The following is a 24,693-nucleotide window of genomic DNA, read 5'->3' on the forward strand; positions in this document are numbered from 1 at the left end:
GTCAACTTTTTATTTCTTCTTGCCTTTAACGTCTCATCATCCTTAATGTAAACTGAAATCCATGAGTCAAAGGCATATCCTTCACAGTTTTTCTTTTTGTATGTTGCCCTGAAAACCTGGTTCACTGATAAGTTTACAATCTGAATAACTTTTTACAGACTAATACCTGAAATATTCAGTGATTGTCATAGTTTGCATTCAAACCACAAAATAATTTTCACATCATAGTATTGCTTCACATACAATCTATATTTTAAAATATTTTCTTCTACTTTCAATCAATTTGAGAACATCCCATTAAATTCAGACGTACTTTATTGATCACAGACTGGAAAATTGCTGTTAAAGCAGGACAATAATTACAGATTCCTGGTATGTACTTCCCTTTCCTCCCTCACCTTCTGCTCATTGTCTTTGAAAACCTTGTTATGAATATAGTTTGCAAGAACATCTAATCTTTTGTGTTGTTTTCGAACTATGATGTGTCTTATTAAGTACTTTATGTTCACGAATCCATACATGCAGTCCGCAATATAAAATAATCACATAAGTTGATCTACTGAATACAGCTGGGTTTAATTCATGTTTTTTTTCCAATATTTTTTATTTTTGTTAGAACTGCCAACATTTTAAATATGAGAAGAGAAGTAATGACACATCAGCATCACAGTTGGAGCTTTATTCAAAGAAAATGTAGCAATGACTGGCTCCATATATAATATATGTAGTAATAAAGCACACATAGTATCACTATTTTTCTTTCCTCTTCAGTACATTAATGAAGGCGTCTTTGGGAACTTCCACATTGCCGATGCGCCTCATCTTCTTTTTACCCTCTGCCTGTTTCTTCAGTAGCTTCATCTTCCGTGTTATGTCACCTCCATACTAGCAAGAAAAACAAACAAAATAAAACAAAGTCAGGACACCTGATGTTTTGAAAACTTTGCAAAAAATTAAGGGAATTTGTATTTGGTTGATTATTTCTCTGTTGCCATAATACGTCTCGGCAGTAAATCCTATACAGTTGGAAAGCCTGTTTATTTCCCTGTATTTGTAAGGAAAATGCATCTGTGGGATGAGCAGCAGAGTTGAGGATGTGGGTTGTGCCCATGAAAAACTTGCCAAAGCTTCTGATTCTGCAGTTGACTCATTTGGTGTCGTTTACTGAATCGGATGATTGAAGACATTAGTCATTTTACACTATTTAATTTGGCAAATAGGGACTTCAGTAGCCGGTGGAAGAACCATACACAGCCACAAAAACACTATAAAGGTGTAAAATCACATCAACGCTCCTTATAGGTCCAGGTTTGATTTATTTCTATCTTCTGATGCAAACATATATAGCTAACTTATATGAAAACAAAGTAAAGTAACAAAGAAGTCTCATTCCAAATAAATCCTCTTGGATGTGTACAGAATAAATAAATCCTACTTATCTACTCTGGATTTTTTCTCAGGGAAAACAGACTGAAAGGGCTACAGGACCTCTACCTGGACTTGGAGTGTTTTTAACATTGTTTTTTTGACCTGAGTTGTGAATTGAAAAACCCAGGACAAACATTTTAGCTTCGACTTCCGGCTGTCCTTAAGCAAATTAGCTGCGGTTTGAGACATACATAATGCACAGGACGTTGCACACTATTGACAATAGAAAGCATTATGCTGACGCATTCGATCATGTTTGGACAGCAAAATTATTATTTTTTTAACCATCTAATGTTATCACGTAAGCCCAACCCAAGTCATACACAATGACAAAATTACAGATGAAACGATGACGTTTAATCTCAATGTTACATTAAGCTCATTAAACCCAGTAACTGAACATTTACCCTCACTTTGTTGCAGAAAGCTGGTGGTGAAACGTATTTACTTAATGAATCCTTGGTCTCTAACATGCCTCTTCTGGCACCAACACGGGACAAAAACAGAAGCAAGAACATGAGGATGTAACTTTTCTTTTGGTCTCTGAGTTGAGCTCATCTGCTGATACGGTTCACATATAACTTTTATGGAAAGTGGTAATATTGGGCGATGTGTGCACTTAATTGTGGGGTTTAATAAAACAAGAAATCTTTAACTGTGAGTATACATCTCATGAAACAAACCAAAATTAATCCTCTGATATCCACAGGTTCACAGTGATTCACCTCTGTTGCCAGCCTGGGGACATGAACCCTGGTCCTCCAGACCCAAGCCCACCTCTGTAACCACTAGGTTACCACTCCACCCACAATTAATAGTGAGGTTGAGTAATAGTGACATCCCTATTTGTCACCAGTCAGCCAATGAGGTAGTGTTGGTCACTGGTCGACACATTTTCAGTGGGGTTGAGGTCAGGACTGCTGGCAGGCTGTTCCGTTCTCTGGAGGTAAACCCTGCTCTGTGGAGACCTGAGTTTCCATCTTGGCCAAGAGTTCAGTCCCACGCTGAGGACATAAAGGATTGCTCTCAACATCTCTCTGCACTAAGATTTTCTCCCATAATGACAAGCTTTCCAACGAAATAAGATTCACTACCAAGAAGCTTTACTACAACAAATAAATTGTTTATTTTCTAAGGAATTTTTCAGCAAGAGGGAAGAAAAAAAAGTTGACTTACACATTTTGCAAGAACATTTTTTCTATACGCCTTTATTCTGAAAGAGGCACAGACAGTATGATTGTACCATTTTGGATTTCATACATTTCTAACAATTCCAGCAACTTAGTGCAAATCTCATACTTACGTTTCTCTTGCGATGACCTTACTTCCAATGGCTGCCTGGATGGCAATCTCAAACATCTGCCTAGGAATGGAGTCCTTCAGCCGCTCACACATGGCCTTCCCAGAACTGTATGCACGGTCCCTGTAAAGAATACACATTTGTCTAAAGCAACTGTAAAACGTACCCTAGCAAGCCTAAATCCTCAGCCCTCCTCCATTGTGCTTCACAGTTGGTATGAAGTGTCTGAGCCGATATTCTGTGTTTTCTCCAAACATGCTGCTGTACATTCTGACCAAACATTCCCGCTTTGGTCTCATCTAGCCAAAAAAAGAAGTCGTGCGGTTAAATGTAACTTTGCTAACGTAAGCTGTGCTACCATGTTCTTTTTAGAGAGAAAACTTCCAAACAAGTCTTTTTCTAATTGTTCTGTCCTGAGCTTTAACATTTAACATGCTAACTGAGGCCTGGAGAGTCTTCTTTCTCTTCTAATAGTTGCTCACATCACTGCATGGACTAAGACTATAGCTGATGTCTTTCCTCCTTGGCACTGAGACTGTTTACATGCACACTAAAATTCTGATCATTATCTGATTTCAGGGGTTATCACATCATCCAAGTGGTCATATAGACAGCAAAATTTTACATCTGGGCATGTGCAAAAAACTGCGTCACTTCCGTCTTTTCAACATCTTCTGTTAAAAAGATGGAGGCGACGCCGTCACAACACGAGCAGAAGCCAGAGGTAAAACACGGCGGTGTGCAGCAGCATAAACAAAGTAAAACATTCACATGTAGTCTATTTAGTGGCTTATTAGCTCCCAGATTAGCAGCTAATGCTAAGGCCGTGGGTACTGCCGTGTTCAATAAAGACCAGATGGTTTGAAAGTAACAGGAAGTGACGTCACCATACACGTACTCTGAAAAAAATCTGATAATGGACTGGAAAATGTAGACATGGGTTTTCGTGTATCACATTTCAGAAGTTCATGTAGGTGCGTCAGATCAGATTATTACAGTTATCTGATTTTGATGGTCATGTAAACGAGCTCATTGTGTTAACACATATCTGAATGCTCCAGACCTGGAAACGGTCCAAGCTGCTGCTTTTGTAAAGGGAATTCACACTTGCTGATGTGTATTTGTTTAAAAGCACCTTTCTGCTGTATTTTCATACAATCCTTCTGCATTTTGTTAAATAAATAATGACATGGCGTAACATGCCATGTTTTGTTGTTCATCTATTTTATTTACTTCAAATTTACAACCTGGTCAGGGCCAGATGTTTCCTTTTTATTATGACATGACACATAAAACCTTGCTTTCTTTTACAAATTACACTAAATAACTCAACTTAAAGCGGATTTGGAGCCAATGTACTCCCTAAAAATATGTTTTCATTCTGAGATTAGTGCTTCTCATTAATTACAGTAACTGATAGAAGCTTGGCTTGATTCAGGTCAGCACGGCGCTGAATGAACGGTCTGAGATAGATGGCCTTCGCTGGTGAAGCAAAGCGCCCTTGAACTTCAGTAGAGTGGATGATAAACACTGATCTGCTCAGCGTCATCACTTTTTTCTGTAAAGTTGCTCTCCTGTCCTTGTCAGACATAAAATGAAGTATTTGTCCGGTGTGTAAAGTCATGTTAACACCAGCTGCCAAGAGGCAAATTTTTATGCAATCTCCAGAATCGAATATGTTTCATGCTTCGTGGGATCAGGGTAACTGCAACAGTGATCAAGGACCATATCGTGTAACCTTGACAGCAACATTAATGCTAAGCCACAGGAGAGAGGAAATATGACAAACACAAACACATCTGGTTAATTAAAACCTACCTGTGTACAATTGTGGTGAGTTCTTCCACTGGCTGTCCATTCAGAAGAAAATCCATCTTTATCAGATCAGCAGCCTGGTAGCCCGTGTTCTCATAATCGAAGCTGTGCAGAACACACGGAGAACACAGGATTTTATAAACTACAGATCTAACAAGAGGTCTGTTTGTAAAGGGACTGGAGAGTCCTAAACGTAGAACAAGAGAAACCAATATAAAAATTAAGATGAAAAAAAAATAACCCACAACTTTTGTTTTTTTTGAGGAAAATAATCTGGTATAACACATTTAAAAGGCATAGCTTTTTTTTTTAATTGCTCTTAAATTCAAGTAGAGGTGGGTGATATATTGAATATACTCCATGTATCCCATATAATGTATAAAGTGACAATATCACAAACAAACAGGCAAAATTTCTTAAATTTATGAGTATATATGTTCCCCTATTGGAATTCATTATAAACAGGTCTTGATCGGCTTTACCTGGCATATCCAGACGAGAGGGATTTAAGGAGGTCGTAGAAATCCACAACGATTTCATTTAGAGGAAAGAGATACTTCATCATGACACGCTGGTCATCTATGTACACCAAGTTCTTCTGGACCGCCCTGCGATTCTGACGGAGGACAAATAATCAATGTAGTGTGTATTTCATGAATCACCTGTCAAAGAAGGGCTATTTAGGGAAACAACTTCATGAGGTAGCTCTAAAATTGATGGAGCCTGCTTGGAAACATAACCAGAAAAGGATCATTTTTTCCTCCTTTTTAAATCACAGAGGAAATTCTGTGTTTTTATTTATTCGTTTCACGTACTGTGTTTTATCTTTGGCAGCAGGTAAATTTAGAAAGATTGAAAAGCAAAGATGCACTCCAGCTGGTCCTGTCAGAAACTCTGAAGCCTTTAACACTGAAAAACACCTGAACAACATCTCAGCACCTCTGGTTGAAATACCGCGTCAAACGAACACGTCAGATCTTTTTAAATATATATTCTTGATAACAGGAAATAAGTGCAGCCATTTACTATATGTGCAAACTTAAACAGAAATGTAGTATATCAGGAAAAAATGAGTGGTTATTATTCAACAACCTTGACAGCATCTACACAGTCTGAACCCTCTTAGTCAAACTTTCTTGATTTTTCTTTAAGCAGTCTTCAGGAATAGTTCTCCGGGCTTCCTGAAGGACTTGACACATGTGCTTCAGCATTGTTGAGGTCTGGGCTCTGGGTAGGATTCATCACTTCATCAGACCTGTTGCTGCCAGTTTTTTAGGCCAGGTCTTGAGTTATGTGACATGCTTCAGTCCGTTTCCCTTCCTTAAGAATGGCTTCTTAACAGCCACCCTTCCATGGAGACCATTTCTGCACCAGCCCACAGTAGATGAATTAATTAATGGCCCTTTTCTACTAGTACCTACGCGGCTCGACTCCACTCGGTTTGTGTGGTTTTGTGACCAACTCGTTTCAAAACAGGTTTACTGCAGCACATGTGGGTGGGAATTACAGAAATACTCCAGCGACCACACAATTAAAATGCAATGAGGTTTTAGGGTTTCAGCTTTAAGACCAGGACTACAAACACATGTTGGTGTAAAGATAGCCTGATACTGGTGGCTAATAACATAACAGTTTAAGTTCTTCTTGATTAAACTTCCTGTAAAGATAGCAGCATGAGATACGTGCACTACAGACGATCTCTGCACACACTAGGAAGCAGCAATCCTAACATGTAACGTACCAAAACGATGGGGAGACACTCAGCTAAAATACTCTCTACCAAATGTTGACACCCAAAAGAAACACAATTAAAACCCCAAGATATTATCTGGGAATGTAAGAAAACCATCATAACATCTCCACTTTAGAGCACTGAGTGGTCAAGCTGACTGGAAAAGTGCTGTACAAGTACAATTCCATTAACAACATGAAAGCAGAGACTCCGCTGGTTACAAAGACGTCTGTCTCATCACTGTGGGACAAAAACTCTGAGAGCAAGCAGCCAGAATCAGAAGTCATGTCTCTAAAAGACTCTGTTAATGTCCTATGACTCTGCCATTGTCTGAAATGAATCATCATCAGTCATCTTTCTGAATCCTCATGTTTCTGAGGTGAATTTAGGGGCCATCGCTACTGAGATATTGTCTATTAAAACACCTGGAAAACGGCTCAGGTTCGCTTTTTTTATCTGCTGATGTTGCAAAGTTCCTCATCAGACTTTACTCATTCCTAAATGAACTTGGCTGCTATCCTCTGGTTTTCACTGAAAGGAATGTGGTTTCCTTTTAAGGGGAGATAAACATTTCCATTTTCTACTGTGTTCCAGGTTAATTTACTCTGACAGTCTAACACATATCTGGATTCTGACATGTTTGCAGGAATATCACATGTCTCAGCTTTCTGTAGAGATCAAGAACATACATATAGCCATTTTAGATGTTTTAGTCGTTAATTTATTTTAGATATGTTCAGACAAGAGGCAGACAAAAATAGGTCTCATCAAGAGGATGTTAAAGATCTCAAAACTCAACTGCCGTTATGACCAGGAAAGAAAAGCCAAGTAGAAAATGTGCTGTATGTTACTGTTCCATAAAAAGCATCAATATATCCCATTTGGCCTAGAAATTCATTAACAAATTCCGCCAACAGTTTTCATGAATCTAATCAGAATTTTCTGTGTTCTTACCAAGCAGAGACTCATAATCTTGCCGGTGTAAATGTCTGGTGAGAGGATGGTCCCCAGCACCATGGGCTCCAAATATTCCGACACCAGCGATCTGTCTGGGAACTGAGCTGGATTCACAATGGTTATCTCCTCACTGCCATGTTCCTGGAAGAAGAAGAATTCAACCAATCCTTTATTTATTCAGTTATGCATACTCAAGTATAGTGAATACAGATTCATCCAAATAACATATAAAGATACGAACAATCGCCTCCTAATATCCACAAGCTGTTCAGAATGAAAGAAAACAAATATGACCTGGGAGGTCATTTTAATTTTTTAAAAATCCAATAAGAGCCAACAATAAATCTCACTGTGTAAATGAAATTTTGTGCATTTCCATTGGGCTTCACGAACATCCTGCCATCCATCATCTGAAATTGAGAGGTCTCTTTCCTTCTACCTCTTCTTTATATATTTTGTTGAGTGGATTTTTAAGTTGTTTAAACACTTTTTAAATTTAGTAATGAGTCCTCCATTAAATCTGTGATTTATATGATTTTATATATAAAGTTGGCCTCACTGATGTTTTTCATTTAGATGTTTTAATTGTAAAAGCTCCTTAATGGTAAAAATCCAAATTTTCCAGTATAAATTCCTCTCAGAGCTTGAAAACTCATTTTTCTTTTATATTATAACAGGGATTTTATGCATTTTTAAAATCTATAATTTAAATCTATCATCCATTCTGTTTGGTATAAAGCCTGAGTCATTTGCTCCACAGCTTAAGATTTTAATATCTTCTCACTGTGTGCACCCTTTTATAACTTCCCTCCAGACCTTCAGTGCTGATTTTACCCGTTGGTTTTCTAACCCATCTTTTCTAACCCAGAATTATATTAAATTTCTACTCAAGTAACACTGAAAAACAAAGAAAATTGTAACAATCTGAGCACACAATCCATTCAAATTAGTTTCTGTTTTTGCACAAAAACACCTGAATGTCCTCTTAAGGATTTCCCATCAGATATATATCATTCTCCAGTGAAACATCCCAGTAGCACAAGACAGCCTTGATCAAGCATCAATTTTCTGCTGAGTGGAAACGTTGTGTTGTAATCAGCATAAGCCGAACTCGGCTGTAAAAGAGAAGATGTATGAGCTCTTACCTTGATGAGTTTGGCTGAGGAGAGGACCGCCTTGTAGGGCACAGTGGGAGCAGTTACTATGACAGAGGCATTGTACTCCTGCTCAAGTCTCTGATTGAACACCTCCATATGGAGAAGACCCAGGAAGCCAAGTCTGCAAGACAGCAGGAAGGTCCAGAACCGAAGTCAAGTCCTGTGATTAATACTGGTGTTTTTCATTTCAGAGACGCTGTCTGGAAAGAGTTCAACTGCTTGATTCAGTGTTCTTCCAGCAGAGCATGACGCTTCCAAAGGATCTAAATCAGTCAGAAGTCAGAAATCTGATTTACATCAGCTAGATGGGTGATAAAATCTGTGATTGTAAATAAACTCTTGCTTGGCTGTTGATTCTGGCAACTTACAACATGTCCTAAAGAAAGTTATTTGCCAATAAGTCAATTGTGACTAAAAGTTTGTGTCCAAACTGAAGAAAACAACAACAAAAAAAGGCCTAAATTCTGGTCTTTTTTTCTGGTCCAAACTCGTGTAAAACGTAAATGAAAACAGAATATAATGATTTGCAAATCATTTTCAACCTACCTACATTCACTTGATCAATACAAAGATAATATCAATATTCAAACTGATCAGCTTCATAGTTTTTTGGTTTTATTAAGCATATATTTAATCTGATATTAAAGGCTGCAACCTGTTCCATATAAATTTAGAACAGGGGCAACAAAACACTGGAAAAGCTGAGGAATGCTTAAAAAAAAAACCCAGTTTGACTTTTTCTACAGGAGAACGGGTTAAATGGAAACAGGTCAGCGTTACGATTGTGTATAAAGCAAAACTCGGCTGCAACGTCGTGCAGCGTCCTGGAAGAAAAAGTTGTATCACATGGTTTCTGCACATAATACATGTCACTCTGCCATCACATGAGTCAGGAAAGCTACGTAATACCTCTTTAATTCAGCATCCATCTTGCATCCTGTCTTTTCTCTGAGCTCTCACCAGTCATTAAAAGTCAGTCTGATGTTGACTCTTGTCTTTGTTTTCTTTTTATCTTTCCTTCCCTGTTTTTATCCCATAAAATACTCCCTTGTTTCTTTGACGCAGCCACAGTGCGCATTCAAAACAGCCAGTGTGTTGATATCCAGTTGCTGGCGTGTGATGCAGTGTATTGAGCAAATTCGAAGTAAAGTGTAAAGTGACACAGCGTCCCAGGAAAAAACAGCTGTGAAGTTTCTCAACTGGGCAACATCTCCAGGAATGTACATAATAAATGTCACTGCTCCATCAAAACAAATCAAACACATGTTTTTAAGGTGAGAAAGTTAAACGGTGCTACGTTACTACTGAAAGAAACATACAGGTTTTGGAGCAGCTTTGTTTTCAGGGACGTTCCTGCTTATTTCAGCCACATTCTGCTCGTGTTGCTACAGCACGGCTTTGTAGGTACGACACCGGCCCGTCTGCGGTCCAGACTTGTCTCCCATCGAATGCACTGTTATCATGATTATCATGTAATCATGATGCTGTCCCAGCGTTTTTTGGACAAGGCATCAAATTTAAAATGAAAGGTTAATCAAAATCAAACAATAATGTTAATCCGTTTTAACATTAAATATTTTGTCTTTGTCATGTGACACTTCATTGGAAGTGGGGTTTGTAGTAATAGGTAGAACTTTTCCATAAAACAGAAGTACCAGACATTGACCCCAGAAGTAAGGTCTCAATGTATAAGTGCACTTCTTAATTTCTTTATTAAAAAAGACGTTGTTTCTTACACTCATTTCTGTACGAGCTATAACCTGCTTCGTGGTTGGGAATTATAAAGCCATTTTTTAATTCTAATTCAAAGAGTTGTATTTCAGACCTCCAGCCTGCTCCCAGGGCCAGACTGCTGTCTCTCTGCACTGTGACACTTGAGTCATTCAGAGTCAGCCTCTCAATGGCGCTGCGAAGGGCGGGGTATTCTGACTGGTCCATTGGGTACATGCCTGAGGGACAGTAAATAAAAAAAAGGGTGCACATCAGCAGCAAACAAGACTCTTCATTAAAGGCACTGATTGCACCACGCTGGCTTGACAAACACAAAATGCACTCAGCTGTAAACCCATTGCGATCTGATGCATCACATGGCTACACCAGTTCCCACATTCAGATGGTGCCTAAGGTCTTAATGGCTTCATTTTAATACAGTTATATAATATCTAATCTGAAAGCAAGAAGCAGCTGTGGATGAGAACAGCTCTTACCAGCGAAGACCATGGCTTTAGCAGGTTTAAACCCAGGCAGAGCCTCCACAGGATGCTCCTGCAGGTAGAGCGTGTCACCAATCTGGGCTTCCTTAACGTCCTTCATGCCTGCGACGATATATCCCACTTGGCCTGCAAAGCTGCAAAACAGTTCACATTACAAAGAGACAAACATTAAACCTTTACTTGTATACTGAGGGTTGTTTGATATGTTTTGACATTAATTTATAGGAAGAAGCTTCAGAAAGTTCAGTGCAGATTCTAAATACTTTAACACCAAAATGAAAACCAGGCAAATGATTTAAAAGACTAGAAAGACTTTTTTTTTGTTTAGGTTAGACCATTACATAAAACATAAAAGCAGTGAGTGATGCTGGTTTTTTTTTAAAGGCTGTCAGTGATGCATCCTTATTACAGTTTTAGTTGGAGAAATACAGCACAGTGTAAGAGTCTTAACCCACCCTTCAACTATTACTTTCACTATTTTTCTTTTAGCTTCCAAGAGGCCATACCTTGTTTCTTATAATCTATAAAGGTAGTCTTAGGAAATACTTCTCCAGGCTTTGTGAATGACGGGTTTGTGAAGTTTCACTCACTGTGAGTCCAGACCTTCTACAGCCGAACTTTTAGAGAATTTGTTTTTGTTGCTGCACTGTAGTTGTTTGTTAACCCACTTCATGCTGACCTAGGATCCATTTAAGCATAAAAAAAAGCTCCTGACTCAAGGGATGAACCATTATTGTGTCTACATATAACAGACAACTTAGCAAAGAACCAAATTTAAATGGAAGCGTTTGGGACTTTGTTCCCAGCAGTCTAACAAAGACGCATCATACACTCACATAAGTAGCTTATTTGCAACCTATAAGGCAATTATTTGGGCAATTTTTAGAGTAATAAAGCCAATAACTAAATAAATGTTTTTAGACAATAGTGTAACAACATTTTGCCAATAATGTAGAAAATATGCTGTTAGTTGGTTACTGGCCTTGCATGAAAAAGCCCTTTGAAATTGTAATACCTGCAGCAATAATAAGACTGCAGTTCTCTAAAATACAAGATTTTTTAGCAGTTTTTGAGCAGTTTGCACTTCAAAAATAGGTATGATTACATTATCGGCACATTATTAGCTTTATTACATTTAAATGGCCTACAATTATAAAAAAAATTTGCCATTATTTTAGTATTAGTTGCTAAAAACAACATTCAGATTGAACCAGAATGAATCTAAAATTAACTCCAACTTAATTTGACTGTCTCTAAATGTTTGAATGAACAACTATGAAGTGCAGAAGAACCGTCTGAACCACGAATGTTCTGGTTCAATAACATTTTCAATAACATGTCACATTTTGACATTTTAAGACCAAGACGACACTGAACATGAGACACGATATTTAGACATTGACATTTTTATGTTGTGGTATACCCACCAATGTTAGCTTTTCTTTCAATAAACTGTTTGAGATGAAGGAATTATTGCATGATTCTATTTAAATGTCCCACATTCAATATATAATATCAGTGTAGCATCAACTTTTTACAGTTTCTATAAATTTTTACTCAGAATTTGAATATCTCTAACTTTCTGTGAGTAGCAGATGCTTCTTTTACTTTATTTGAGGAATAATACAAAAAATTAAGTTTGACAGACATGCAACAGTGATTTTTCAAAGAACTATTATTTAAAAGTTGGGTATATCCCAGCATGTTGTGCAGTGTGTTTTCTTAAAAATATTGAGGAAAACTGGACATGTGGAGGACAAAAGAAAGTGCCAGGACTAAAAAACTATCCACCAGAGTTGAACAGGATCTGAAAGTGATGTCCTAAAGAAAAAGGAACAAATCCAGCAAAGACCTGAAGCAAGACCTAAGCGATGCATCTGGACCTTCTACTGTTCACTGAAGCCTCATCAGAAATGGTCTCTGTGAAAGGGTTGCCGTCAAGAAGCCATTATTAAGGAGTGGAAACAGGGAGAAAAGGCTGAGGTATGTCACAAAACACAAAAACTGGACTGAAAATCAGTGGCAACAGCTCTAATGAAGGGATGGATCCCCCCAGAGCCCAGACCTCAACACTATTCAAGCGCTGTGAAATCTTCTGTGCAGAGAACAGAACAAAAGGTAGAAACATCTAAAAAAAGGGTTTTGGAAAGTCCTTTTCTTGAAGAAATGACAGAAAGCTTGTCTAAGAGGCTGATAGTTGCTGATTTTATATACTGAGTTTACATTTTCTGTGTTCATACCGTTTCAATAAATCCATTTCCTGTTTTCATGGGACTATAAAAAATAATGAGGGGTGGCTTAAGACTTTTGCACAGTACTGTGCAAAGTGTGTGTATAATGACGGGAGATGGGCGTGAATGCAGCGTACAGCTTCTGTGTCGGGTGCTCATCTGGCCGCAAAAGACCCAGCTCGTTGACCTCGTATGTTTTGCAGAGATGTGCCGACACAATCCTGTCCCCTTTTTTGACTTGACCTCCAAGGAGAGCAATGTTGGCCACCACTCCTCTGTAGTGGTCAAAGTTGGAGTCAAACACTAAAGCTTTAAATGGGTCATCGGTGCTTCCGGTGGGCCTGGGAAGAAAATGAAAAATGTTTACAATCAAACATGATTAAACACATGAAAAATCTAATAAACTAATCGAGCTTACGGTGGGATTCTTTCCACAACCGCTTGGAGAACCTTCTCAACGTTTGTTCCAAGTTTAGCTGAAATCTAAAAAGGATGTGAATGAGAAAAGTGATCAACACTTGACTAAAAATCATTTTATACATCCCCCATCTTACCCTGATGCACTCTTCACTTGGGATGTCCAACACCTTTTCAATTTGGGACTCTACTCGCTCTGGATCGGCATTTTTCAAATCAATCTGAGAAGAAAAGAGTGAAACGTTAACCCTGAATGTGGAAACATTTTCTGCCTTTATATTTCAGTTGTGTTGATTAAAAACAGCTGAAATTCCCCAAAGCATATTCTTTTTTAGATTATTTTATCAGTTCCTTGAATTAGCCTAAAATGGCTAAACTGCACAGAAACTTACACATTTTGAAGGACAAAAAAACATTATAAATGTCATTAACGTTAACATAAACAAATCCATTTCTTTATGCTAAAATTTCATTTTAAACTACTGGCCACGTATTTTTAAATTGTGTGATTTTTTTTCATATTCAAAGTATGCAAAGCATTTTATGGAAATTATATTAGTTTTTTTTTATATTTTTCCTCATAAAAAACTGGAGTTTTTTTTAAAAAAAGACATACAGACATCAAAACTAACAATGCATGAAAGTCAGTATTTCTTATTGAAATGTATTGAATGGAAATTATTTGTTTTCTTGTGTTTTTCATAAATGCTATGAAGTTTTGTAATCAAACTGCCCTTTAAAGAGCTAAAAACTAGAAATAATAGTTATTATTTGACATGTATATTTCAGGCTGAAGATGTAAAGAATGACTCATTTAATATATAATATTTTTACAGCAGTTTATGAAAAGGTGACATTTTTGTCCTCAGAATCATATGTGTATATTTTTAAGGATCTCTTAAGGGTTAAATACCTCAGTGGTAAATCTTACTGTACCTTATTAATCACAGGTATTATGGTCAGCTGAGCTTCAAAAGCCAGGTAGAAGTTGGCCACAGTTTGCGCCTGAATGCCCTTTATATGACGATAAAATATCAGTAAATTCATCACATGCAACAAACCCTTCCACAACAACTCTGTAAGAAAAAAACGTAAATAGTACCTGATTGGCATCAACAATCAACAGGACACCCTGACATGCAGAAAGTGACCGAGACACTTCATAACTGAAGTCAACATGACCCTGGAAAGAAAAGAAACAGGTCTGCCAGGTTGGACTTTACAAAAAGAAGCTTACCAACCCAAACAAGGACTTACTGGTGTGTCAATGAGATTCAGGAGGTACTGCTGTCCCTCATGGCTGTAAAACAGAGAGGCTGTCTGGGCCTTTACGGTGATCCCTCTCTCTCGCTCAACTTGAAGCTTGTCCAGAACCTGCTTGTTCTTCTCGGTCTTTGCTATGGCACCTGTTGGGCAATCATGTAACCAGTGAGTACAACAAAAACACGACTTACTCAGTTTAAAGTCTGCAAAAATCTAGTATTTAAATCAGCAAAGTTGAATTACAAACTGTTTGAAACTCAAAAGTGTTGTTTATGTGTATAGTGTGAGCTGTTGTACATGGGTGTTCAAAGTCGAACCTCGAGGGCTGCTGTCCTGCAGATTGTGGATGTTTCCTGCTGCAGGACACTTGAATCAGATTTTTGGATCAATATGTTGAAGAACTTGAAAACGGAGAGCCATGTCTTCATAATCAAGTATGTTGGAGGAGAGAAACATCTACAACCTGCAGGACTGAGGCCCTTGAGGACCAGCGTTGGACACCCCTGCTGTAGGATCTCAGCTAGTACCCTCTACAAAACCTACCTGTCATTTCCAACAGCCGGTCTGCCAAAGTGCTTTTTCCATGATCGATATGAGCAATAATGCAGAAATTCCGGATTCTGTCCACAGGGAACTTGGACATGTCAACTGGATCCTTAAAGATAAACAGAAAGCAGCATGTAATGACTGACAGCATCTCTACAAGATCATACAAAAATCCTAACAGCTTGAATTAAAGGCAACAGTTGTTTTGGTCTCTTAAAGACATTTTGCTTCCATCCAAAAGCCTCGTCCAGTTCTATGACTGGTGAGGAGTACCAGGTTTATGAGATGTAGTTTAGCCCTTCACATCTGACTGTTGTTGAAGTCACATAAATGTTGTTGACCCACCCAAACATCCTGTGGGTCATTATAATCGTTGACATCTGTGTGTTGCTCACCTTTTTGACAAATATGTGCACTGGTCCATCTAACAAAGTCTTACAATAATTTTTATCCAGCCAAAAAGTCCTTTTGATCTAGTTTTGAGAGTATTATAACAGAAAAAAACAATGTGTAAGATTATTAATCATGTTATGAGATGTCTGTTACGAAGTCCTAAAATTGGTTATTCTACACACACATCAGATTTCACTGATCATCATCAAATCATCTCACTGAGACGATGTTTGAGATTGAATTGCATCTTTCACATGCAATTATAGCTTTGAAAATTTGAGTCAAGACCCCTCCAGTACCAATTTACATACTCTACAAAAGTATTCTACCTGAACATTAGGATTATTAACTATTGGGAATATTACTTTTTAAACACTTTTGACACCAGTGTTTTCCTCATGGGGATCCTCAATGCTGGGAGCTTTGCCTGCTTGGTCTGCAAAGCTGTTGCTATGGTGATCACGCTTGTCTAGGTGGTTTGAGGCCCTGCACTGCAGCATCAAGACAGATATTAATTTCCATTTATATTTTTATATTTAATATCCTGTTGAAGAAACAGAAAATAGAGATTGGAGTTTATGTTTTTGCAGAATCTGGTATTTCTTCAGATAAGAGATACCAGACCATCAAAACCAGGGCCAACAGTTTGAGCAGTTTCCTCCTCAGGGCTTTAGCTTCCATCAGTCCCCTTTAACCCCCTACCACAGTTGTAAATAAAGTTAATAACTGTAAAATCTGATATATTATATGGACAAATTGCACTACCTTTCCATTTTTGCACTCATTTCATTATTGAGCTTATTTGTTTTCCATAGAAGTTTTATAGCTTTTCTAATTTTTTTTTTTTTTTCCATTCGTCCTTGACTTAATTCTTTAACAACTCAAAATGGAATTCTGTAGTTTTAATGGCCCCCACGTGCTGACATCCTCCGAATGAGATGGCAGATGGCGTCTTGAAGGTATTTCCCAGATCTGGACCAGGACATCACTAAGCTCCTGGACAGTCTGAGATACAAACAGATGACGGTGGATGAATCTAATGTCCCAGAGGTGGGGGCCAGTGTCAACTCCTTTATCCTCCAGGAGCTGCCTGCATACTCTCGCCACAGGAGGCCAGGCATTGGTATGCACCAGGAGAAACCCAGGACCCACTGCACCAGTGTAGGGTCTGAGTTTGGGTCCATGGATTTCACTGTGATACCAAACTGCAATCAGGCAGCTGTTGTCTAGTCTGTTGAGGTCTGTACCTCTCCATTTCAAAGCTGACCATCCACCAAACTGGTTGATGTTACAGGCAAAATAAACGCCATCCTCATACTTCCATGCAAGTTTTGCGTTGCCATGGTTATCAAGTCAGTTCCTCCACTAGTGGGCAGTGCTGAGTTCAGAGTCCACTCTTGCGAGCAGACGTAATTTTCAGACATCGTTTGGAAGTGGTAATGCAACGCTATAAAGTTGTTTCAAACCGCCCAACACGCTCTAAACATTTGCACGTTGTACTCTCTTTAAAAGCTTGGGTAACTTCTACAGTTGTTGTGCTTGTCTTCATTCTTCTTCTGCTTTTTTGTTCCCTTCCCGATTCCCTTCTTCTTCTTTGGTTTGTTTCTTTCGCTGGTAGCATGTCAGTTATTCTGCTCAGCACTACCCCCCACGATTTCTGGTGGTATTGCTCCATATTCTGAATCCAGTGATGGATAGCTAAGCTCCCTGAAAACTGACCAAATTACAGCGGTAACCGACACAGAAGATGGACGAAACTGTCCGTCTGTCTGCATATCCATTTTCTGCGTTGAGCATAAATGGGCCCTAACACTCTCTACGACTTCTTTAGACTCTTTCAAGTCGGTCACATGTGAACAGGGTGAACCTGTTCTCATCTGTGAAAAGCACAGGCTGCCAGTGGTGAAGCTGCCAGATTTTGTTTTCTATAGCAAACACCAATCAAGTTCCATGGTGCTGGGCAGCAGGCCACCTTCACAAATTCTGTTTGTGATTGTTTGGCCAAAAACATTCTCACCAGGGCTCTGCTAGTGCTCATCGTGTTCCTCCCTGCACAAAGGAGCAGATATCAGTCCTGCTGATGGCTTAAGGCTCTGTCCAGCTCTCTGTCTCCTGGAATGGCCTCCATGCCAAGACTGTGCCAGAAGAGACAGCAAAGCTTATAACAATGGCACGTATGGATGCGCCGTCCTGGAGGAATTTGACTGTCTGTGCAACCTCTGCAGGATCCAGTACACCTGTTGTTAATTTCATTACAACCAGAGTAGTTGAAACTGATAAACAATCCTCTCTCCTAATCACTTTCCCAGATCAATATCTTAGAAGTTTATGTATTATTATTTTTTAATACCAGTATAATAGTAGCAAGAATAAAACTAGCATGTTTGTACTGCACAGTCCCCGTGTTTTGATGCAGTCCCAGAACTAATATCTCCCAATAGCACTTTAGTAGAAGTTGTTACAGTAAGGTTTTAGCCCTAGTAATCACGTAAAATTGAAATATAACAAACTGGTCTTCAAATATTGACAGTAATGTATTTACGACTACCTGGACTAATCGTGTTTTAAAGACATTTGTTACCTTGTCGGGGTGTGTGCTCATCCTCCTCAAACTGCTGCTGGTTAACACAGGCAGACTTCTCATCCTACAGTGTCTAAATACTGTGTAGCTCACGTTACAGTTCAGAGTTTTCCTTCTGCACATTTTAAACTCTAAAACGCGTCTCAGTAAGGGTATTACACTGAACTGTTTCACCAGAGAAAAAGACATGTTTACTTTAACTAGCTGGCTTGTTAGCTAGCAGCGTAATAACTACGTCTCAAAGCAAAATACGACAAAACTGGCACATGGCGGACCACTTGCGAATTGTTTTAACAGTTCAAGAAAATACAGCAAAATTGAAAAAGCCCTTATTAAATTGCTTTGGGTTAACCCCGGTGTGTGAACTCCCAGGGTGCTGACATCTTGGATGACAGATCAGAGGCTATGAATTGTGGGAAATGTAGTCAAAAACCACCAAAGAAGATTAAATCCTTCAATAACGTCTTTTAGTGTGTCTCTGAGCTATTTTAATGTATCAAGAATTGTATTAGCCCTTAGCTGAGTAAAATGTTACATGCAATTTATTTACCAAGGTTAAGAAAACGCAAAAGTCTTTAGGAAAAACGCTGAATAAGTGCCCACAATGACTCGCCCTGGATTAATAATCTAAAGGATAGTTTAAAACGTTTTTAAAAGCAAACATGCAAGGCACGTGTCATTTTTATAAAAATTACCCTTAGAAACGAGTGACAATCGGAAGTCCCGCCCACTCCTTCTGTTAGATGAAGGATAAAAATGGATATCAGTTGCTATGACAACGAAGCTGCCTCTTGCACATGAATAGATTATTGCTTCTCCTCTGTGCAACCAAAGATAATAAGCTTCTATTAGCCCCAGTTTCTGCCTGTCAAGCAATCAGTTTTTTTCTCTCTCTCTCTTCTTAATATTTCCCTTTTCAGCCCGCTCGTTTTTTATTTTGTTTTACATTTGGGGCTATTGCTCTGGTGACTGCATTTTATTCATAGTCTTTTTATTTTCTCAAAAGGAAATGTTGGTTTTTTGAAATCTAAAACATTGCAGTCAGGTCTAAAGGTATTTTTTGTCCATTGTTTAAGTTCTTTCCCATCTTGCATCCCCTGACTATATATTTTTTTAAAAAAAGAGAGAAAAAAGGTGTTTATATACAACAAAATGCTAGCAAATCTGCTTTCCATTGTTGACCTATATGTATCCTATTTGTATATGTAAATCAACATACATGTGAAAGCCACATTCGTTGCTAGTACATATATTCATATATTTATACAAATATGACACCAAATGAAGCTGCCAAGAAAGGCCAGACCATTGGTATTCCAGACCAAGCAAGAGGCAACCCTTAATGAACGGCAAAGCTCCACAACTGGAGTGCCTTTTTATTGGACAAGTTTAAGTTTTTGCACTTCACAAAGCTGTACTTGAAAAGTGGCCCAAAAAAATGTTTTGAGTTGACCGAAATGCATTTCCAGACGTGTGGATGGAGGTGTTCAGGTTTGAGACTTCTACTGAGTTCTTTGAAAACACAACATGTGACACAAATCCATCTCCATGGTAATAATAACCCCACAGTAAAGCATGGTAGTGGTAGTATCATGCTCTGGATGTTTGTCATCAGCAGCACCAGATAGAACACACTTTGCACACTGCTAAAGCAAAATGTTAGTTGTTTAGGACCCAATTAAAGGTACAGTGTGTAAGACTGACTGACATCTAGTGGTAAAGATGGACATATCAGTGACTTCAAATATCATGGACAGTGGCCGTCAGTGGTCAAGATTCTTCCAGACATAAACATGTTTTCATCTGTGAGTGGCTAGTGGTCTCAGGTGCAGTGATGACTGCACTACAGGTAACTACTTTGTTACATTGGCCAGATGATTTGGTCTGCTTGAGTCAGGTTTGTTTGACTTTTATTATTTTATTATTATTTTATTATTTATTATGTTTGTGAACCCATTGTCATTTGCAAACACGACCTGGCCGGAGTAAGTAAAGTGCAGAGGGAAACCAAACCAAAGGAAGGTGCAGGAAAATTTTTTTTAATCCCACAACCAATCGAACCGAGTCCCTCGGCACCCTTAGGATGCATTCACACCAGCCCTTCTGATTCAAATCCAAGTTCATTTGCGTGGAAATTCTGGTTTATTTGGGGAGATGTAAATGTGCAAATGAACTCTGATGTGGATCAAAGGAGCGAACTCTGGTCCACAAACAAATGTAGGTCTCAGTCCAAGTGAGCAAGCAAACTACAAAGCAAAGAGGATGGTGGGTACAACGGAAGGCTTCATGGGAAATGCAACCAAAACAAACATGGTTGTAAACCGATGGCCAGGAGAAATGGTTTGCATGCAGATCTGGAAAGAGAATGAAGTAAAAGTTCTGACCGAAATATGATCAACCCAAGGCTGCGAGGATCTGATGCAGCTCCATGTTTTGCCCTAATGTGGAAACAGAGGTTGTCCTTCATTAACCAATCAATGAGCCAGTTTTCTTCTTGCTTCTTGTTCGTCTTCTCCTTCAGTAATTCTCGATATAGCACTACCTCTAGCAAAGATGGTGACACATTATTCAAATGGTCCAGTTTGTTTTACTGTCGCAGTGTGAAAGCAAACCCACACCCAAAAGAATGTTGCACCCCCAATCAAGTTCCCAATCACACAGAATCTAGCAAACTATTAAGTGTGAATACACCATGAGAATCTGTGGAATGACCTCAAAGATACCAAAATAACTGAACCAGCTTGTGCTCCAAACTTGTACAGACTTGTCTCATATAAGCTTTGATGTAAACGCTAACAAAATGTTTGGGCCAGTGTTGGAGTTGCAGTGTAACTATACCTTCTAAGAGGTGGGCAAGTCTTATTGATCAATTGATATAAACCCCACAATAATCAGTGTTAATTCCATGTGTTAAACCAATGATGTCAAACTCATTTTAGTTCAGTAGAAACAAACCTCCCAGTTTATTCTCCAGTAGGTCGGACCTATAAATTATAAACTCCACATTTTTCTCTTTAAGTACAAATAAGTGTGGTTACGTTACACTGATGTGCAGTGAGGTTCATGGTCAGATTACAATTCTAAAAAGAATATTTCACTATTCATCCAACACCATGCAACTATGCCCCCTTAAGGTGAGGCGCTGCCTCGCCTCTCCTGATGGCACATCATTAGTACATAATCAGTATGTTTACATTTAATAAGTTATCAATTTATAAAACTTTATAAACAACCTGAAATTTACAGACAAAAATAATTGCAGTTTTAATATTATTTTGCCTCAGTTAGAAATCTACATATTTTAAATTTATTTATAAATGTATAAAATAATTAAATTTTTTAAATTTCATAATTTTTTTATACATTTATTTTCAGTTGATCACTTTTTGTACATTTTTAAACTATATATATATTAAAATTATTCTATATTTTGTTGCATAATTATATTTAATTTTATGTTTAAATTAATTTTATTTCTTAATTTTTTTATACATACTTGATTTATTTAACATATTCACACATTGACATGTGCATTATAATTTACAGATCACAACGGCTCTACAACTTTTCCAAAATCTTTAAAGATCTAGAAATTATTTTAAAAGTACATACATGTACATTTCCACATACGTGTAGTAATCCTGACCCCCTGAACTGACTCACCCGATAATACAAACAGAAGTTAGATCTATTTAGTAAGAAAGACAGAAAAGGTAGAACTAGTTATCCACCTGACATGGAAATGTTTTAGATTTGAAAATAAGAAATGTAACCTCATGTGTACAATTTAGGAATTACAGTTACTTTTAATATAATATTACCGGTTTTGTCCTATCTGTGATTTTCACATTCACTAAATTCATCCCATGAGCCAGTTTGGAACCTCTGGTGGGTCTGTTATGGCCCCCGGGCCATATGTTTAACACACCTGATGTAAGGAAATAAAAATGAAAAAAGGGGGGAAAATGTTGTCCAAAGCACTGTACGTGTTTAAGGGATTTAATGGTGATAACTGAGGCCTTTCTTTGCTTGTAGTCTTTCTATGTTCTCCTGACCTCTCAAAGCAATGTTCTGGTAGTTATGATCCTGAAACCAAAGACATAATTTCATGTGTTTAAATTCCAGTACAGCTTCCATAATGCTGAACACATCATCATGTTGTTGTACTGTCATTTACACGCCAAACTGTCTTAAGTGTGACTCACATTGGAATGCTTCAATCTGACATGTACAAACATTGCAAATAATCCTCAATTATGAAGATTTGAAGACATGTATGTAAGCAACTCAACTGTGCTGTCCAACCAACTAGACCCCTCCACATCCATCAACACTGATTTGTGTCAGGCTGTAATCCCTGAGCGGACTGGCGGGGTCAGCTGTGGATTGAGGAGATGGGGCTCAGGAAGGAGGGTGGAAAATGAAACTTCGGTGAGCTTTGCGACTCAGCTCAGTGCCACAGGGCTTTTGTTACTAACACTGTCGTAATGATAGAAGTGCTGGTTGTCAGGATCCTGCCCAGCCGAGGAGCTGAGCTCACCAGGCTTCTACTAACACACAGCTCTGTGTTTGTAAAGCAGCGTTTTAATGTTGAACTGTTAAAACAAGACAAAACGTTATGTTAAAATACCTTTTATTTGGGCTTTTTTGGGGGATTTTCTATCATGTTCAGTACCTGAGATGTTGGTTGGTCAGCTAATTAACTCATCTCTTCCCAAAAGTAAAGATGCTGTCAAAGGTTTTACTTGCTCCGACAAATTAAAGAAAAGCTTTGTTGTATCATAAATTATTGATAGCTGATAGGAAAAGAAATTATGTAACACATTTAAAGAAGTGGAATCACCAAAACTTAGGTAATATATTCACACTTAAGAATTAAAGTACAACGATGCTTTCTTCTCCATTATTTTCTTTTCAACTACAAAAAGCTAAATTTACAGAAAACACTCATTTGTTTCATTATCTTTTTTGTTACAGCAAAAGTGATGCCAATTTCCAAAAACATGACAAAAAAATTAGATCTAAAGAACTGAAATGATGTGTTTTATTAAAAACTGTGCTGAATTAAGCATCCACCTTGTTAACAATCACTTTATCTGGAATGTTTAAGTTTCTATTTGGATGTCGGACAAACTGTGAGATATATCTGATGACATTAAAAGGAATAATAATAGTTCATTAAAATTTTAGATTGTGTCTCCATGCAAAGTTTGATTAAACAAAGAAATTAAGTTAAATTATATCAAAATGTGAAGCAAAAATCATATCACCATATGAGCAACATTAACACTTCGAGTACTGCATGTGGCTGCTGGTATGAGGCTGAAGGGAATATAATCATGACAAAGATGCAACCATATCTTTATCAAGTAAATGTCTATATAAGACGTTTCTGAAATTTGGGGAGTCAGACATCATCATGATGACTACACATCACAAAAAACCTTTTTGTTTAAAAATAATTAAAAAACACCATAACAATTCCATAACTATAAATTTTAGATGATTTTTCTTTCCCGACGTGCATAAAGAAACAGCTATTTGATCTTATTATCATTTGAGGACTGAATGTGGTCATTTAGCCCCAACGTTAAACATCTAAAAAACAAACAAACAAACAAACAAACAAAAAAAACATAAATGCAGAAAATTATCAGGGTAAAAACATCCGAAGAAACAAAGACTGGAATAAAATAAAATACAATTAAATGTTTAATAAATTATTACAAATAATAGAGATAAACAATAAAGAAATAATAAAGAAATTAACATAAATAAAACTGAATTAAAGGAAAATAAAATTCAAGAATAAATTAGATAAACAGAACTAAAATAAATGGAGGTCAGAAGTGGACTGGCGTCAAGGAGGAAACAAAGTTTGCACATTTGAACTTTAACATTGATCATTAAACAAATAATATTAAATAAAAAATTAATAAACAAACAAAAGAGTGTATACTTCTTTATGCTTCTCTTTCTTCGCCCTCTTGTTGATGCAAATCTTTTATCTTCGTTAAATAAGATGAAGCCTGTTTAACGATGTTTGATGTGGAAGAAATGTACAAAACATTTAATATTATCTTTCATTAGCCTTGCTGTTGTTTCTAACATGCCCAAATGTTAGCGTTGCTTCAATTAATCTAATCAAAGGTATTTGTCAAAGAGTATTTTAACTCATTAAATATAAGAGTGCCACTCATTACAGTTTGTTTTAATTAGGTTATTATATATGGTCTTATAGTCTAAAACGGTCATTGAACGTGTTCGTTCATCTGTGAACTGAATGAAATGTTTTTGCAAATAAAGAACTGGAACATGAACTTGTTCAGACTACGTGAATTTAAACTATCGAACAGTCTCTGCCTACATTTCCCCAGTGATAAACCTACGTCTCATTACGTTACCCACGATGCATTGAGCGCCCTACAATTCGAGCCAGCAATGCTCAACAGCAAAGCCGATGCAAAGCTACAGAAGCAGCGTGCACATCAATCGCCTTCTGAGCAAATGATCTCCAACTGCCCTCAAAAACAAGTCAGAACATCAGCTTAGCCAAATTCTGATTTGAACAGACCAGCGGAGATGCAGCATCTGTCCAGTGTGAGAAGATATTTAAATTTCTGCATTTTTTTTTCTTGCTTTAATATTTAGGGAAGAGGG

The 24,693-nt window shown here is 37.7% G+C and overlaps 1 protein-coding gene across 2 annotated transcripts; it reads right to left on the reverse strand.

Annotated features, from left to right (window-relative positions):
* Positions 1–297: 297 nt before the first annotated feature.
* guf1 (GTP binding elongation factor GUF1) lies at positions 298–18,442 on the reverse strand. Of its 2 annotated transcripts, none has more exons than XM_041991020.1 (17): positions 18,034–18,442; positions 15,057–15,168; positions 14,508–14,656; positions 14,353–14,433; positions 14,187–14,264; positions 13,388–13,471; positions 13,252–13,316; positions 12,971–13,174; positions 10,597–10,736; positions 10,215–10,338; positions 8,378–8,510; positions 7,230–7,373; positions 5,026–5,159; positions 4,547–4,648; positions 2,732–2,851; positions 2,605–2,641; positions 298–885 (listed from the first exon to the last, which is right to left on the reverse strand). In XM_041991020.1, the coding sequence occupies exons 1-17, from the start codon at positions 18,220–18,222 to the stop codon at positions 751–753; spliced, it is 2,031 nt and encodes a 676-aa protein (XP_041846954.1). In that variant the 5' UTR covers positions 18,223–18,442; the 3' UTR covers positions 298–750. The 2 variants fall into 2 exon arrangements, with proteins under 2 accessions (XP_041846954.1, XP_041846955.1); XM_041991021.1 differs by lacking the exon at positions 18,034–18,442 and adding an exon at positions 17,470–17,571.
* Between the last annotated feature and the right edge of the window lie 6,251 nt (positions 18,443–24,693).

This window comes from Melanotaenia boesemani, chromosome 7, assembly GCF_017639745.1.
Source record: "Melanotaenia boesemani isolate fMelBoe1 chromosome 7, fMelBoe1.pri, whole genome shotgun sequence".
Taxonomy (NCBI): domain Eukaryota; kingdom Metazoa; phylum Chordata; class Actinopteri; order Atheriniformes; family Melanotaeniidae; genus Melanotaenia; species Melanotaenia boesemani.

Bases quoted from the DNA above. Each gene is read 5' to 3' on its own strand.
- guf1 (XM_041991020.1), bottom strand. From the start codon at position 18,222: ATGTCTTTTTCTCTGGTGAAACAGTTCAGTGTAATACCCTTACTGAGA. The intron at 13,472-14,186 runs GTACAGTAAGAT...TTTTCTTCTCAG, and splicing joins TAATACCTGTGATTAATAAG to ATTGATTTGAAAAATGCCGA. The intron at 5,160-7,229 runs GTAAGAACACAG...GTCCTCCGTCAG, and splicing joins AGATTATGAGTCTCTGCTTG to AATCGCAGGGCGGTCCAGAA.